Source organism: Gouania willdenowi, chromosome 12 (assembly GCF_900634775.1).
Source record: "Gouania willdenowi chromosome 12, fGouWil2.1, whole genome shotgun sequence".
NCBI classification, from domain to species: domain Eukaryota; kingdom Metazoa; phylum Chordata; class Actinopteri; order Blenniiformes; family Gobiesocidae; genus Gouania; species Gouania willdenowi.
Window position 1 is genome coordinate 20,498,515 of NC_041055.1, and position 17,548 is coordinate 20,516,062.

Here is a 17,548-nt window from a genome sequence, read left to right on the forward strand (position 1 = left end):
ATTTAACGGATGACACCTTAAAAGATTGCATAACATTTTGATTTGTGATCAGGCTGTGTAAATGAGGCTGATGGGAGAAGGAAAGAAACTGTATTTCTGTTTTGAGGTTCTGGTCCTAATGGACCGAAACCTCCTGCCAGAGGTTGGAACAGTTTGTGTCCAGGGTTGGAGAGGTCGGCCACAATCTTCCCTGCATACCTCAGAGTCCTGAAGGCGTACAGGTTGTGAAGGGAGGGCAGATTGCTGCCAGTGATCCTCTCTGCAGAGCAAATGATATGCTGCAGTCTGGCCTTGTCCTTGACTGTAGCTGCAGCGTACCAGATGCTGATGGTGGAGCAGAGGATGGACTGGATGATGGAGCTGTAGAAGTTCACCATCATCTTTGTTGGCAGACTGAACTTCTCCAGCTGCCGCAGGAAGTACATCCTCTGCTGAGCTTTTTTGATGATGGAGCTGATGTTCAGCTCCCACTATTATATTAGTATTTTTATATTACTGTTCCAGATAACTGCCAATATATGGCAAAGAGGATATTTGGCCCTAAGGGTGGGTTTGTGCTCTCTGATTGCTCTTGTTGTCATTGTATTTACAAGTTATACACAATATGATCAAAATGCAGATAATTGAAAGCTGCTCAAGTAGTCGTGAGGACAGTCTGTTTATTAATTATTTGTTAAGATTAATATTTGCTCATGGAATTTGAGTCCGTGAGTGTGTGTGTGTGTGTGTGTGTGTGTGTGTGTGTGTGTGTGTGTGTGTGTGTGTGTGTGTGTGTGTGTGTGTGTGTGTGTGTACATGGTTTGGTTATTATGATCAAATAAAATTCAATATTTCTTGCAAGAGTTTAATTTATTGATGAAATAATACAAGAAATACACATAGGAAGTTTTCTTTAAACCAAGCCTTCTATGACCTACGTCATCAATACATTTTGAACACATATTGAAAACAGGGTTATACAACAGCAGAGAAATGTATGTATAATGTAATACTGGTAAAACCCATAATTACAGATTCAGTGCAGGTGTAACAGAGGTCAGAAAACTTTTCACCATCACCTTACTCATTAAACGAGCTACACTTATTTGAATTTTGTTTCTCTAAGGGTTTGATTGACTGGCATAAAGTAATTACAGTGAATGAACACTTATGGACACAACTGAGTGACTGCAATGTGGCAACCAAAACCAGGCCCCCAAAAACCAAGAGAAAGCAGAAATCTAAAAAAAAAAACATATCAGGACAGGAGAGACAGTGTTGCTTTGACGATCCCTCACTAGCCTCCACAATGCACACTTCATCTACCCCACCCCCCAACCAGACCACCTTGCTCTAGTACATACTCAGTTTTCGGCTGATGAAAGTGAAGAGTAAGCTGAACTTGTAAACACGATGACAATCAGTGACTTGCAATGATTTTGTTCATACGTGGACAAAGTTTTTGTTTTAACGGTGGGCTGTAGCTGCTTAGCAGGATTGACTGGCACTCATTTTGAACTCTGGTGTCAAAGATGGGTCTCCTAGACCTGCAAAGAAACAAGAGTGTCAGTTGTAGGCTATTTAATTGTTAGTCAAGCTTTGGAAAAAAGAGAACATGTTTACTTTTTTGGTCTCTGAACACCTCATTCTAAAAACAACGATTTACTATTATATTTATTGCAGAATGCTGTCTACTTACATTCATGTAGGGAAATTGTTACTTCATTTTCTTCAAAGCACAATGTTATATCATGAAACATTTCATTGAAATATATTATTATATATAATATTAAAAACTAATTATTATTTTAAAAGTTGCAGTACTGGGATTTTCTGTATTATATCCAGTTCAAATGCCTCCATCTTTTAAGTAAACAAATTTGAGAAGTTCATTTTATCAATGTATTTTCCTTGATGTGGAAAACAATATTTTTGATTTGCTATTAATGGCTAATAATCAGTCTCCTATGTTTTTATTTTAATGCACTTTTTGCTCCAAACTTTGAGTAAATGTGTTACCTCGTTTGTCTCGAGCTCTTCTTCTTCTTCTTCTTCATTATCTCCAAGATCAGCCTCCTCGATATCCGGAATGTGATTTGTCTCCTCTTCTTGTTCCTCCAGGAAGTTTTGTTTGCTCTGCAACACATCATGAATGTTAAAGAATTAGACGAAGAAGGTGACAAAATTAGTTAATATGAGTTTGAAGAGATACATCATTTAATGTATGCTGATTGGGTGTGACTGTAAATGTGCTCAACAAACCAGTGATGGAAGGCCGTCAACACAACTGGCGCCTGCAAAATCAGACAGCACATATGAGAAGTGAGGAATAGCATGCAGAGGTTCTAATATATCATATGAACTTTGTCCCTGGGGTCACAGAGTTTGTTTCTGAATTTTCTCACCTTCGCAGGGAGTCTCCCTCCAGGCTGACAAGTTCAGCCTTCGGATTCTGTTGCATCTTGAAACACGGTTTCTCCTATCGGGCAGATCGAATACATTGCGTTGAACTGCTGTGATGCCACTGTTGTCACAAACAATCCTGGACAGGGATGCAGAGTCCAGAACTCTCCTCTGACGTGTGGTGAATACGTTAGGATTCTCATACCACAGCCTGAGAAAGGAACAGAAGGCAGGGAAACATTCTTGTTAACAGAGCCAGCATTATTTCTGATTAAAGTAGCACTGTGTCAAAATTGATTCCACTGATAGCCACCTAACCTGACTCATCTCTATCCATAGGATTACCTAAAGGTTCTTCCAAGAAGTTGACAAAAGCTGTGTGAAAAACTGTGCAATAGAGGGCAACACCAAATGCTGTACAAACAGTGGGTATCAAGAAACAAAAACTTAGACGCCAGCACACAAGAAAACTATCAGATTCTAAAGTACCATCAATACACAACACCTTCCAAAGTACTACACGTTGTGATGGCTGCAATAGCAGAGCTACACAATACAATACTTTAAAAGAAGTCAAGTCGACAACAGCTCTTAAGCTGCTACACAAAATGTACAAGGTTTATTACCAAAACTGTTTTATTTTTAAATTTTCCACATGAAACACCAGATCACCATGGATGCAAATCACACACACAAAAAACCTAAGCTAAAAAAAACCCCACTTTCTTTTCCATCTCCTAAAACTATTCTTACTTTACCTGAGTATCTTCAGAGACTCACCCAGGCACGCTTAGGGCCACCACAGGTTTATCACGCAAAAAACATATCGTCATTTAGCTGAACATAAATGACCTCCAAATTTAAAAATTAAAACTATGTATGCAAAAAGACTGGACAAGCCCCCATTATTATTTTTTGGCAGGGCACACACACACTTCCTTTGCTGACTTGTGGGGGCAGCTACAACATGCCTCTGCAGCATCTAGCCTAATACAAGTACAACAACAATATCAATGGAGTGTAGGGAGTGTCAGCATGTCGGACACCCCAGTTTCACACACGTAAAGCAAGGATCTCTAGAACCTTGTGTATTATGTACATTTTAAGGTCATGTGCACACCTACCTATCACCCTGGCGGATGTTCTTGAATTGTCTTGCAATCAGACAGGCAAACAGAGGCCCCACTCGACCACCTTTTACAAACGGCTCTGCGACCCCTCCGAGCCAGATATCAATGTTGTCGGGTGTACCGTAGAGAGCCAGCAGCCTCTGGGCCAAATCGCTGTTATTCAGGGCTACAGTGAGCTCGGCTTGATTCTGGGGCGTAGAGAGGCCACAAAGCTTGCGGTAAGCGTTGTAGCCTGCTCACCGAAGCAAAGACAAGTAAGGGGAAAGCAGTTATAAATTAAATTGAGCATTAGAAGCACAAGATTGGATACAAGGAACATGCATACCTGGCAACCCATGATCCCGCCCTCTCTGCATGTTGAGTGAACCCAAGTCGAGGGCTATATGCTGTACAAACTTAAACAACCGTTCCCTCAAAGCGTCCACCATCATGTGATCCTGGGTGTTCAGTTTAGCAGGCCGGCCAATCAAGCCTCGCAGCAGATTGTCAATTCCACCTAGAGAATTAAAAAAAAAACATGGTTTAGTTATCATTGCAAAATAAGAGAAGATCATGGGTTTTCCTGCTTCAACTTACCTTCAAAAACGATCCTCCAGGGAGTCATAAAGGCCTTGAACAATGGGACATTGGGAAACTGAGTGGATTCTCTGTAATTTGGACCCAAACGGAACAAAAATGGTTGGATGGCCAAGTGGCCGAATCTGTAAGCTGCTGTTGCAAAGACGTTGGAAATGCTGGGGTCAACGGTGGGATCATATCCAGGGTAAGAGCCAAGATATTTTTTCATAGCGTCATCACCCACAATGTGAGGCAAATAGTCCCTGAACACAAATATCTGAGAAAGAGACAAACTCTTAGAATGACAAAAAAAGTTTTTTTTGAAGCAAAAATCATTGACTGTTGAGTTTTCCTACCTGTGTATAAGCACCCATGATCTTCCGTGCCTCCTGGTAAAGCGTCTCACTGGACCAATGTGGATTGATTCTCCTCAACTGACGGGCCAGACGGTTGTGTTCACGCAAAAACAGTGTGTGAAGAGATGTAAGGGCGATGTTCTCATCCACGCGGACGTCACCTAAAGGGCAAAAATAGATGATAAAATTATGATATAAATATTCATTCATATATGAATAATCTTCTTCACGCACCTGCAAGGAAACATGGAACCTCCCTGGCGTTGTTGTCATTTGTGGTTCTTCTGCGTGTAGCACACATGTTCTGCTCAAGTCGACTAAAGGGCAACAGTTCACGGCCTCTGTCATTGAACTCTGTGTTCACACGCAACAGGCCTTCATTGCTTGTGAGATTACGGAGATCGAGTGCAAGCTTCTCTTCTGAACCATACACTTGACTGAGATCAAGGAACGATGTCAAAGTGTTGATCTGCTCTCTAACTGTAGCCTGTCCACCAAAGTTGTACGCTGAGAATCCTGTTCCACAAGCAGGGGCAGACCTAAACGCGGGGATGCAACTGTCAGGGCCAGTAGGCAAGCGTGGGTCACCTTCGGGGATCTGTTGGGTCAGAAGACATTGTGAGAAACAAAAGGCAGTAAAAAAAAGAAATCACAGTGTTTTTGTAGGTTTGAGATTTAACACCAACCTGGATAGGAATGCACGGCTCAGTGTGCTCACAGCTCTCATCACAGTTTATCCCGTTACTGAAGGACTTAATACTTGGTGAGAATGGCGTAAAAGTGAGGTCATGGTCGTTCCACTGGCCAAAAAAGGTCACCATGTGAGAGAACTTAGTGTCATTTACTACCCCTGAGTCTGTTGTGGCCAGGATGTTGTTGGAAACCTGTCGCACCTGTGATTGAAGAAACATTAGAGGGGTATTAACAGTCTGCTGGGGTTCAGTACTCAAAATGTGGTTTAGAAATGGAAGAAATGTACCAGTGGGAGCAAAAAGTTGTTGATTCTTTGGTTGCCTCTAGGTTCAGAAACTCCGTCGCCATATTGAGCAGGGATCAGGCGCGCAAACGGGGTGTTGGAGGCTCCTAGTCGAGGATTGTTTCTGTGGACACACAGGACACATACAGGCTTAAAAAGTCTGCTTGAAGGTGCCTCATCTTTTGTGGATTATTGTATATTCAGTTGATCAGATATTGACTTTGTTGCAAACACACAAATTTCAGAGAGCTTTGAAAACTGAGTTTCTCTTACAAGTTGTTGCAGACGCTTGTTATTGTGCGGTACTTGTTAATGTATGGTATGCTATTGCATGAAGGCTGTCTCACTCGAGCTTCACATCCAGTTATTTCAGAGAGCTTATTTAGGTCCTCTGCGCTGAGCAAATCTAGAAACAATAAAATAATGTAGTTACTAAGAATGTAGTTTACTTGCAAAGATTTGAAATGTGAAACAGGAAATGAAACATAAACATCAAATATAAAGAATGCAGGCACTGTCAGGGCTGTCTGCCACACGTCTCACCTGTGGCGTTGAGCGAACGCTTGTGCACTCTGTGAATCTTCTCGTGCAGCAGACGGAGGGTTTGGATCATGTAGTCGGCTGATCTTACAGCTGAGCGAGCGTCGGCTCGAGGCTGCTTCAGGAGGCGAAGAGCATCACGAGGGCTCACCACATCCCTGCGGACTCGGCTCAGACTCCTAAACACATGAGAGTCCATTAAAGAAACTTCTATTCACAGTTAGGAATTTAATGCATAAATGCATTTCTTACTTTTTGTTTGCTTGGTAAAATATTAACATTATGGGCTGTTCAGATACGTCCTAATGTAAAAAAAAAAAGAAAGAAAAAAAGCTGCCTCTCCATCACTTTAGGAATGGTTCAAATGTTAACACCAAAAGATCTCAAAGCAAATCAAACAAGATCAAAAATCAGATTAGCTCTAGACTTGTGTTTCATGTTCACATAGGACCAAACAAAGCAGACTTTCCAATGAAATGAAGCTGATGAATATCATTTAGTTGATATTTTCAGTAATTTTTTTTAATTTAAGAAAGCAGATGAAACAAGGTTGAGGGATTCCATTGAATAATGAATAACAAACTAGAACATTTTGTATTTCAATCTTAGATGTACTCACTCTTCTCTTGAGTATTTATAGGCGTCATCCACAAGTTTCTTTGCCTCCTCAAAGCACTGTTGAAGCAGAGGACTGCCAAGATATTCCCCTGCAAAACAGAGCAAAAAGAGCGCTTTAATAAAAATTAAGTTTAAAAAAAAAAAGAAAATGTGTTACTGCAAAATAGTTTACTTCATTTACCTGTTGGATGGGAATTGGCAGGAATAAGGCTGATGCCCAATAAAATAAAGGCAGAGAGAAGCATCTCTGTAACCTATTACAAAACTAAAGTTAGTTTTACTTAAATGATCAAAAACAATATAAGTTATAACAGCACATGTATTTAAAGAGCTGTTACCTGTTTCTGTGAAGGAATGTCTCTGGTGTTCTTTCAGTTTGGTGTCTGAAGGATAATGCATGGGACATTCATTGCTGCCTTTATATTCAGTCTCTGCAATGGCCTCGCCCCTTAGAGAGGCAGGTGAAGCTACTGTAATTATAGCTTCCTTCTTCCTCCTCACAGTGAAGAAAGAAATTCTTTTCCTATCAGCTATTATCTAGCTCACACGACACGTAATCACCTGTAATTGTCAGAAGCCAGAAAAACATGAAAAAAAGGTTGTCAATTCTAAAGAAAACATACTGTCTGTAATTCATGATTTATTGATCCTGACTGTGACACGTGATGCATTTGTGATCTTCATCTTTAATGTACTTTATGTTGACATGTTTGTTTCATCTCAAATAACTTTCAATGTGAACTTCCATTAGTTTTGCCGAGATCACACGCTGTAACAGTGAACATAATTTTTCAATATGAAATCAAAACTCTAATCTTATAATCACTGCATATAAGTCCTGATTTCTACGCTTTACAGGTTGAGTGTGAAAGTAGACAGCAGCTAATGCTAAAGAAAGATTTAACTATCTCCTTCAAACTTGGACGAGGCATGCAATGGCTGATTAAAAGTAAGGCAAAAAGTGTCACAAGTCCAGAAATGAATAAGATCTGCATCAAACCAAAAATAAATAAATAATTAAATAAATAAATAATAAATAAATAAATAATAAATTGATAAAATACCTCTTTTTGTGTTTTGGCAGAAAAGTGATTCAGACTATTGAAACTAGAACTATTAAAATTGATCACCAGTTTCACTGCCTTTTTTCTTTATTTTGTGATTTTAATATCAATCAGTAATATTCTTTTTTTTTTTCTTTTTTAAATCTGAAGGAAGAATTGCGGGATAATATTTTGTTACACTAGAATTTGTTTCATACATTAGACGGAGCAAATCGAGCCATTTATGATCAAGTTCTTTGTCTATGTGTGTTTTGGTCACAGAATGTGTCTTATGTGTGGTTTGACGCACAAAGTGTCCCTCTTTGATAGTTTCGCTCCCTTGTCTGCTATCTCAGTATGCTCCTTTGTTATCCATTCATACGCGATGTGTTTATCTGTTTACACATTCCTTTTCCATGTTTTGTTAACATTTTGTAATATCCAATGTGTATAAAATCCAAAGGAGAGATTCCCACCCTTGGCATTGCAGCAGATTGTAACCAACTGTGAATTTGTAAAACCTTTAAGACAAAACTGTTTTGACTCAAGAGATTTATTTGATAAAATTGGGGGTGTTTTTCAGTATTTTTCAGCCACAGTGTTACAACACAAAAACCAAAAGGCTTGAGAAAGTTTGAAGAGGAAGCACTTTACGGTTATCTAATCAGAGACAATAATGAACTTCTTTTTTTCTTTATTTAGCTCACTTTCAATATTTGAAGGTAAAATAGTTGAATATTCATTAATGAGTTACGTTGGTGCTGAAAGTCCCTAACATACAAATCATGGAGGACTGACAAACATGGAGTTATGCAATGAGGAAAAAGAGAGAATCATTTAGGGTTAGGCCTGTTGTTACCTCTACATGCCGTGTTCAGGTGGGGATTTTTGTTACTGCGGTGTACAAAGGCAGCTTCATAGTTTGTGCAAAGTTTTGAAATGGCCAAATTAAACAGAAGAAAGAGAAACGAAGGTCAGAGATGGGAGATATAATTTAGAATGTACATGTGGGTTTACAGTGGGGACTGTATGCTAACATGTGACTGTCCTTTATAATCATGTGTGTTGGATCAGGGTAACTTCTACAACGTGATGGATCAGAGGCTCTCCAGGACCTGCAATACACATTAAGTATACATTTTAACTGTTGAACAAACAAACACAACATATGACTTTATTTGTTCTCACCTTTTATTGTAAGCACTTCAAATAAATTATGAAAGTATTTGGTTGCTTTTATTGAAGCAGTGAAAGCATAAAAGCCGCACTCTTACACATATTTCATTCAAAGCAAACAAACAATAACCTTAATTAAAGTGATTTAAGAAGTGCACGATGATGATGATTATTATTATTATTTGCAGACGATCAGCAAAGTCAGAAGTTAAAGGAAAAGTCACTTCTCAAAAAAAAAAAAAAAAAAAACAGAATCTCCGTTTTGCAACAGCTCCTACGATGTTGCAGTTGTTCTGTCCAAATCAATGTTACGAGAAAACCAAAAGCAGAAACCTACTACATCCCTGATTGAAACGTTCTTAGTCAACAGCAGCATTGAGCAAGCAGTCAGCTTTCACCAGGGGCTGGTTCATGAAGGGCTGAGTGGAAAGAACTCGGGCTGGAATTAACGCGTTAATTGTGATTATTTAATTACAGAAAAATGATAAAAATTTTTTGGCACTGCATACAGACCGGAACCTTTCTCATTTCAGGAGTTCCCGGTATACCTATGAGCGATGCACAGACTACTTGAAAACCTGAGGAGGAAGCGTTGCTGGGCTTAGTTTATATATCAAAAAAATCCCAGTTGTGTGCAAGTTGTCATTCAATCAGTCAATCTTCATTTATATAGCGCAGATTAAAACAAAGGTCATCTCACAGCGCTGTCAGTCATGTATTGTGTATGCGGACTGTAAATCATAACCAGCTACATCAGAATTCAAATCTCTTCCTGTTTATTGGTAAGCTAACAGCGACTCCAAGGAATGTAAATGCGACACAGGCTAGCCCGTCTCCGCTCTAGCCTCCCGTACTAAGACTGGGAGCTGCTTCCAAAGGCGAGGAGCCTGGTATCTGAATGCTCTGCCTCCTGTTCTACATCTAGACATTCTAGGAACTTCCAGAAAACCAGCAAACTGAGAGCGGAGTGATCTGCCCGAACGATAGGGCGCTAACAGGTCTTTAAGATACACAGGAGCTTGATCATGAAGAGCTTTGTATGCTAACAGGAGAATTTTAAACTCTATTCTAGATTTCACAGGAAGCCAATGAAGGGAAGCCAGTACTGGAGAAATACACTTTCTCCTTTTAGTACCAGTTATTATTCTGGCTGCAGAATTCTGGATTAACTGAAGACTTTTTAGTGCGTTACTAAGACATCCTGACAATAAAGAGTTACAATAATCAAGTCTAGATATAACAAATGCATCAAATATTTTAATTGCCATAAAACACAGTGACTGTACTAAATAAACAGTACATGATTTAATTTAAAGTTTAAAGTTATTTTTTGGCGCTCGAGTCATGTGACTTGGTTCTTCTGTTATGCAATTCTTCGTCACAGTGTAAATGGTGAAAGGACACTGCGCCCAGCAGTTCATGTATGATACTGTAGCAAAAATGAAGCAGAAGGTGGATTTTGTCATGAATTTACAATATTAATGTAAAAAGTAGGATTTTTAATGAGCTTCACAGAGCTAAAAAAAAAAAAAAAACTAAGAAGAAATCAGGGCGGAGCTGTTTTCTTTGTGTAAATAGGACGTTATTTTTTGTTTACAGTAATATTACTGTGTTTTGGACTAAATGCTGGGATTCATTGGATTTTTGAATGTTTTAAGGATTTTTTGATGGATAATATGGATTCAGTAAGATATGGCATCGCTTTAAAGGTGAGGAGTGCTGGCTTGTTTATGTCGCCATGTTTTTTTTTTCCATGTTTGACAAAATAATTGACTGTGTTTGTTATGATGGTTGTGTCTTAGAACGGTTTATATGGCTAAAAACAAAAGATTCTAAGCTTTCAAACATATATACTGTAACACTTGTGATATGCTGCTGTATTTGAGAAGCATTTCATTCTTTGAGAGCGTGAATGAGTGAGAACATGCATTTTGACCCGTATTCGGGACGGTGGAAGTTATAGGACGCATCGACGCTAATTTTTGTAGTCCACATTATCAATTATGTTACCAATCATTTTTGCATTATTTTATATGTTACACACATTGTGGTTGGCACGAATCTAGAGACTGTCTATATATTTCATTCTATTTTTTCTTTTTTCCCCCCCCTCCCAAGAATCTCAAACTCCGCCTATGGGGGGGCTAGAAGCGGTGTTACAGATAGCATCGTCTGACCAGATTATAAACTGCTCTGCAGAAAGACAATTTCAAACTAAATTCATCAGCATCATTAGTCGATCTGTTTATTTCCTGCCAACTGTTTTGCAATGTTCAGTTTCCACTTTTCTGGAATGTTCTTCACGAAATACTGTTTTATTTTAATACACAAAAACAAATTTGTGTATTCTTCTTTTTGAACAATGCAATCATAATATTCTTCACTCGTATTGCACATTCTGCTAGCACTGAGTGATAACAAATAAAAAATAGACTCAGTTTTGTTGTTAAAGCTTCAGTCATATACCAAAATCCATTTAGATTGGAAAAACATTGCTTCTCGTGTCCAATATTGTTATGCGATTAATTTAGATTAATCAATTACAAAGTCTCTAAATAATTAGATTTTTTTTATTTTTAATCAAGTCCCACCACTAGAAAAAACTTTTCTTTACAGCGTTGCTAGACAACCAAATCAACACAGCACCTTGGGATTTTTGATTGTTGGTTAAAAATACTTTCAGTTTCTGTAAAGCAGGTGGACCAGGAGGAGTTTTATGAGAAGGTGTTCGTGACTGGGAGGATAAGCATTAACAAATGCGACTACACTGGTTTACAGGCCCAATAAGGAAACCAGGCCCTTTCTTTGCCTACGGTAAATCTAGTACGGCCTACAAGTTTTTTTTTTTTTTTTTTTTTTTTTTGCTGCTGCTGCTTCTGGGAAAAGGAAAGAAAAAATTCTTGACTTAGTCTTTATTTGCTTACTGCGTTATTTAATGAGATACTCTCAGTAAACATCACAACTTGTTGACTTCCCAAGAACCTTAATACCCTCATTAAACATTACAGAATCAGTGGCCGTGACTGTAACAAGTAGGTCATGGGAATCAGGAAAATGAATACATTAATCATTAATGTACAGAACACCTGAAAATGTCACAGCATTCTTTGACAAAGCTTTTGTATTTATTGACACACTACAGTAGCAGAGCGGAGATACAGAACAATGGATACACACAAACAAAAAATCATTGGAATATAAACTTTTATGTTAAATAATGAGGAAAAAATGCTGTCTTTGTGTATTTAAAAAAAAAAAAGGTATTAGAGAATAGAGGATACTTGTGAATACACTGTTGAACTTCACAAGAACAAACTAACAAATGAAAGAAACGTTGACATCCATAACATAGTCAATACAAGCAAGGTTCTAGAACGGGGGTTCTCAACTGGTCTCACCCTGGGACCCACATTTTGCCACGATCATTAAATCGCGAACCAATTTTTTTTTTTTAATTCAACCAACCAAATGTAGTTTTTCTTAAATAGTTGTTGGAAACACACATACAGTGCATAATCTTTTTTAAAACATAAATCTATATACTTTCCTGTGCAACATGCTTTTCACAGCATGCCTGTCAAAAGACAACTTTCTTTCAAAATAAAAGACAAGCCTATCATGAGAGTAAGTCATTTATTAATTAAAATATAATTTATTTTGAGTATTTTTTTATTTATTTTTGACCAGTTGTCCGCGAACTATTTTCCACAAAAAACAGCGATGCACATGTTGGGCAAATATTTCCATATAATACTTGTCCGTGTAATTAAGCTGATTCATCAGTGAAGGTTTAATTTTATATTATTAGTATTAGTAATGAACAAATATTAACATTGAGGAATATAGTGGGAAAATACTTTTTGTTGCATTTTTTAAAAAAATGATAAACCTTAAACATATTGTTTTGCATTAATGACTCTAAGCTGCTGTGGGTTTTATGCAAAAAGCCACTTTTACCAACCTGTCTTTTCATCTTCTCCACTACATTCAATGAAAATTTGGTGCTTATTGATCCTCAGATAACGTGGAATATCACAGTGTAGCAGCATAACAGAAGTTTAAATATAAACCAAAATGTTGAACAGGTTGTGATGTTTAAGAATGAGGGATGTGTTCCATTACAATTGTACTTGATAGTACTGTACTGTAATTAACAATCAAAATCTGAAAGATTTAACACGCTGTAATTCTACAATTCAGTTTTTCCACAATTTCAAAAGCATTTAGTCAAAGGAAGGCAATCGCGTATGAAACATCACTTTTGTAATTACATATATATTATATTATTATTACAGTAAAAAAAAAAAAAAAAAAGTGTCAAATTATCACCACTACCAGGAATTTGGTCATTATCTTGCTATTTATAGAAGCACCTTTGTACCAAAGAAATACCCATGAGTCACTGAAAAAAGGTCAGAATCCACTGGGCCTTCACTGGCACAAAGTTCATAAAGGATTTCATAAGCGAGTTTTGCAGTCAGCTATGTTATGGCTCTTTGTTACATATTTCTACATCGGAGGTTAAATTATATGATAATCTCTATTCATCTTCAAATGATCCCCTTTATTTACATCCTAATGATAGCCTCCTGCTTTGCAGAAAAGTGAGTCGTACTAAACTCCCAACAAATTTACTGCTTATGTTATGTGAACTTGTTTTCTTTTGCTGTGGTCGATCACCCACGGTGTTACAACACGAAAACCAAAGTGCTTGAGAAAGTGTGAAGAGGATGCTTATGATGGCTATCTAATTTAAAACAACTGAAAAATGGATGATCTTACAGTAAATAACAATGAACTTATTTCTTCTCTTTTTTTTTGCTTATCCCACTTTCAATATAAGAAGATAAAATAGCTGTAAAATCATTGATGACTTTTATTTATTTATTTATTTATTCAGTTCATTTCCGACATGGTTGCAATCACAGAAAATCATTTTGACATTCAGAGCAAAATCACATCATTGTTTTTTTTTTTTTTTTTTGTTTTTTGTTTTTTTTCCCTTTGCATGCCGGAAAGGGCGACGGAAAAAAGCATTATGCTTATCCAGATCCGTCCCTAGCACATTAGTGCTGAAAGTCCCTCACATACAAATAATAGAGGACTGACGAACATACGGTAGTTATGCAATGAGGAAAAAGAGAGAATTGTTTTGTTGTTATCTAAACGTGTCGTGTTTATGTGGGGACTTTTGTAACTGCACTGTACAAAGGCAGCTTCATAGTGTGTGCAAAGTATTGAAATTGTCAAAATAAATAGAAGAAAGAGAAACAAAGGTCAGAGATGGGAGATAGAATTTGGAATGTTGCGTGGGTTTACAGTGCATACTGTACGCTAACACGCGACATCGATAACATCCTGGATCGGGAGGCTTTCCAGGACCTGAAATACACACTTAAGTTCACATTTTAACTTTTAAATGAACAAACTAACTTAAAAACAACACAACCTGGGACTCACTTTATTTTGTAAACACTTCAGATATTAGAAAATAGGTTAAATTATGATGCAGTAGTAGTGTTGCCATAGTAATTTGACTACTGACACTGATTACTCCTGTAAAAAGCATGGTTGGGGTCAATTATACTGTAATTGTAATCGCGTAATTGATAAATAATTACAATTATGGTGTAATTCTAATTGTATGTGTAATTAAAAGAATCTGTTGCTGTCATAATCGTAATTGAATAGTAATTGAGTTTAGATGATTGACTTTGTAATTGTAATTGCTAGGGAAATTCTATAAAAATTGTCAATTTTAATTTAACGCAAAACTGGGCAACCGTGTTACAGTTCTATGTACAGATATGTCAAATATGTAAAACATCAAGCTTTCTCACATTTTACCATTTAACAAAAAATTGAAATCAAGGGGTATATTGACAAAAAAGGCTCAGACACCCACACCAAAAACATTAAAACCATTTTTTCATAGATTAAGAAGCCTAACAAGGTAATCAATAGAAAGGAAAGAAATTAGATGATGGATATTTGTTTTTAGTGTATTTTACAGCTGATTTAGGACCCGTTATCATAAGAGATGCTAACAGAAAGCTAACACAAGAGAAAGGTTCACTTTTATTAGGTTATTTATTTTAGGCTGAGTAATTGTGATTAATCATAAATGAACTGTAGTATTTGATAATGTAATTGTAATTGTATCTAGTGTAATTTAATTGTAATTGGAAAAAATGCTGGTCACTGTACGCATAATTGAGTTGTAATTGAACATGGGTAATCGAAAAAAATAATTGTAACTGAAAAATGGAATTGCTTTATTAGTTATATTCAACACCTTCCACCGTCTCTACATAAAAATGTCAACTGGTTTAGCCAAAACTGACTTTACTGGAAGTGACGTCAACAAAGTATCTCTCGACAAACTATTACCTGAAATTTTTTTTTTTTTTTTTTTTAATAAAAAGTAAAATAAAGACCGGTCATATTTTGTCTGAGTATGTAACACATGAGTTGTCCTCATGATGAAAATGTAACAAGGAGAAAATGACATGAACAGTACCGTAACTCAGTGATTATGGTAATTAACGTCAATCTGATTACTGGTTTGGAAATAGTAACGCTAGATTACTCGTTACCAAAACCAGTGGTCATCATATTAGAGTAACGCCTTACTAAGTAACTAAGTTACGGGAATCTATGCTGACTGAGTACTGAAAGCTTTATGGTAATGCTCTCTGTAAGGCATAACTCCTACTAACAAACAATAACTTGAATTATAGTGATTTATATGGAAGCCCGTTTCCGCCACTAAAAAAAAATAAAAAATCACCAAGGAAAGTCATAATTAGGAGTTAGAAAGTCATAATTATGAGAAAGAAAGTCATAATTATGAGAAACAAAGTCATAATTATGAGAAACAAAGTCATAATTATGAGAAACAAAGTCATAATTATGAGTTAGTAAAGTATCTTTTCAAGGTTGCGTTTACTCAGCATATTTCTATGTGAATTTGCAAGCAAACAAAGTATTTCATCATTTGTAAAGCCATGTCTAAAGTAGTCTTTGAAAGTCTTATCAGCCATCTCTCAGTGTCAGCTCACCACATGAACAAGCTGCTGTAAATGTGTTTAAGTATCTCATAATTATGACTTTCTATCTCATAATTATGACTTTACTAACTCATAATTATGACTTTCTATCTCATAATTATGACTTTACATCTCATAATTATGACTTTACATCTCATAATTATGACTTTCTATCTCATAATTATGACTTTACTAACTCATATATATGACTTTCTATCTCATAATTATGACTTTCTATCTCATAATTATGACTTTCTATCTCATAATTATGACTTTACATCTCATAATTATGTCTTTACTAACTCATATATATGACTTTCTATCTCATAATTATGACTTTCTATCTCATAATTATGACTTTCTATCTCATAATTATGACTTTGTTTCCCATAATTATGACTTTCCTTGGTGATTTTTAATTTTTTTTAGTGGCGGAAACGGGCTTCCATAGATTTATTTATAATGCACATGATAATTGTTATTTTTTGCATTAAATCAGCAAAGTCAGACTAAAAGGAAAAGTTACTTCTCCCAAAGCTCAGAATCTCCGTTTTGCAACAGCTTTCACGGTTTCACAGTTGTGTCCAAATCAATTTTACGAGGAAGAAGAAAACCAAAAGCAGAAACCTACGGCCCTGATTGAAACGTTCTTAGTCAACAGCAGCATTTAGCAACCGCTTTCACCAGGGGCTGAGGCAGAAAATGTATTTGTTTATTTGATAAGGAAAGTGCATATTAATGAAGTTCTATTTATACAGCAATACACGTAAATATGACGAGTTATAGCAACAATGACAATTTGCATTGATAGCAAGATTGGGGTCAATTATGGTTACAGTGGCTAGCCTTTTTTTTTAAAATCACAATTAAATTTCAATTATTTTTTACCCTCAGAAAATCAATTACAATTACGTTCTCAATTACTAAAGGTCAATTACAATTAATCACAAATACTGAGCCTGAAATAAATAACCTATTTAAACCTTCCTCTTGTGTTAGCATCTCCTAAATCAGCTGTAAAATACACTAAAAACAAATATCTATCATCTCATTTCTTTCCTATCTATTGGTTACCTTGTTAGGCTTCCTAATCTATGAAAATATAGTTTTTAATAGTTTTGTTGTGGGTGTCTGAGCCTTTTTTGTGTCAGTATATTTCTATTTTTTTTTTAAATGGTAAAATGTATGAAAGCTTGATATGCAACATATTCTAATAATTGTTACCTACATACTAGCGCAGTGCCTGGAGGAATTATGTCTTGCTATAAAACAGTGGGAGGTTAAGTAGCTTTTTTATGGATGGTTTACATGGGAGCTTTAATTTCTCTTAAATTCAGAATAAAAGTGAAATCCTCATTAAACTGACCTTGTAAACACTTCATTCCTAGTGTAAATTTTATTCTGGATTACATACACACATGCACGCACGCGGATGGCACCCCAGCCCCGGGTACTTCCGCCCGGAACAGGCTGCCACCGGCCGGACAAAGTCCGCTCTCTGCCCCGCTGCCCACAGAGTGATTGGCTGTGGTGATCAAAGGTGATGATGTCATCAGTTCTGAAATTTCATAAAATTGTCCACTCCCGGTGGACAATTTTATGAAATAATTCATTAACAATATCATTGCAATCCCAAAAAAATCAGATGTCGCACACCTTTGAACCAAGCAGCAGCCATGTTGAAAGTCTCAGCTCTATCTGTCCCTAAACTGCTGACATA

The 17,548-nt window shown here is 36.7% G+C and overlaps 2 protein-coding genes across 2 annotated transcripts in view; both read right to left on the reverse strand.

Moving 5' to 3' along the window:
- Positions 1 to 830: 830 nt before the first annotated feature.
- mpx (myeloid-specific peroxidase) lies at positions 831 to 7,095 on the reverse strand. Its single transcript, XM_028462332.1, has 16 exons — positions 6,899 to 7,095; positions 6,742 to 6,814; positions 6,562 to 6,649; positions 5,946 to 6,121; positions 5,676 to 5,808; positions 5,406 to 5,526; positions 5,113 to 5,319; positions 4,661 to 5,024; positions 4,427 to 4,587; positions 4,089 to 4,347; positions 3,838 to 4,008; positions 3,507 to 3,744; positions 2,385 to 2,593; positions 2,242 to 2,273; positions 1,999 to 2,115; positions 831 to 1,526 (listed from the first exon to the last, which is right to left on the reverse strand). Exons 2-16 carry the CDS (start codon positions 6,803 to 6,805, stop codon positions 1,521 to 1,523), a joined length of 2,346 nt encoding a protein of 781 aa, XP_028318133.1. The 5' UTR covers positions 6,806 to 6,814; positions 6,899 to 7,095; the 3' UTR covers positions 831 to 1,520.
- Positions 7,096 to 7,761: 666 nt separating this feature from the next.
- mat2aa (methionine adenosyltransferase 2Aa) overlaps positions 7,762 to 17,548 on the reverse strand; it is a 46,216-nt gene continuing 36,429 nt past the window's right edge. Inside the window, exon 10 of the mRNA XM_028462334.1 lies at positions 7,762 to 8,718. The gene's annotated coding sequence lies outside the window, so the exon portion shown is untranslated. The remainder of the gene's footprint in view (positions 8,719 to 17,548) is intronic.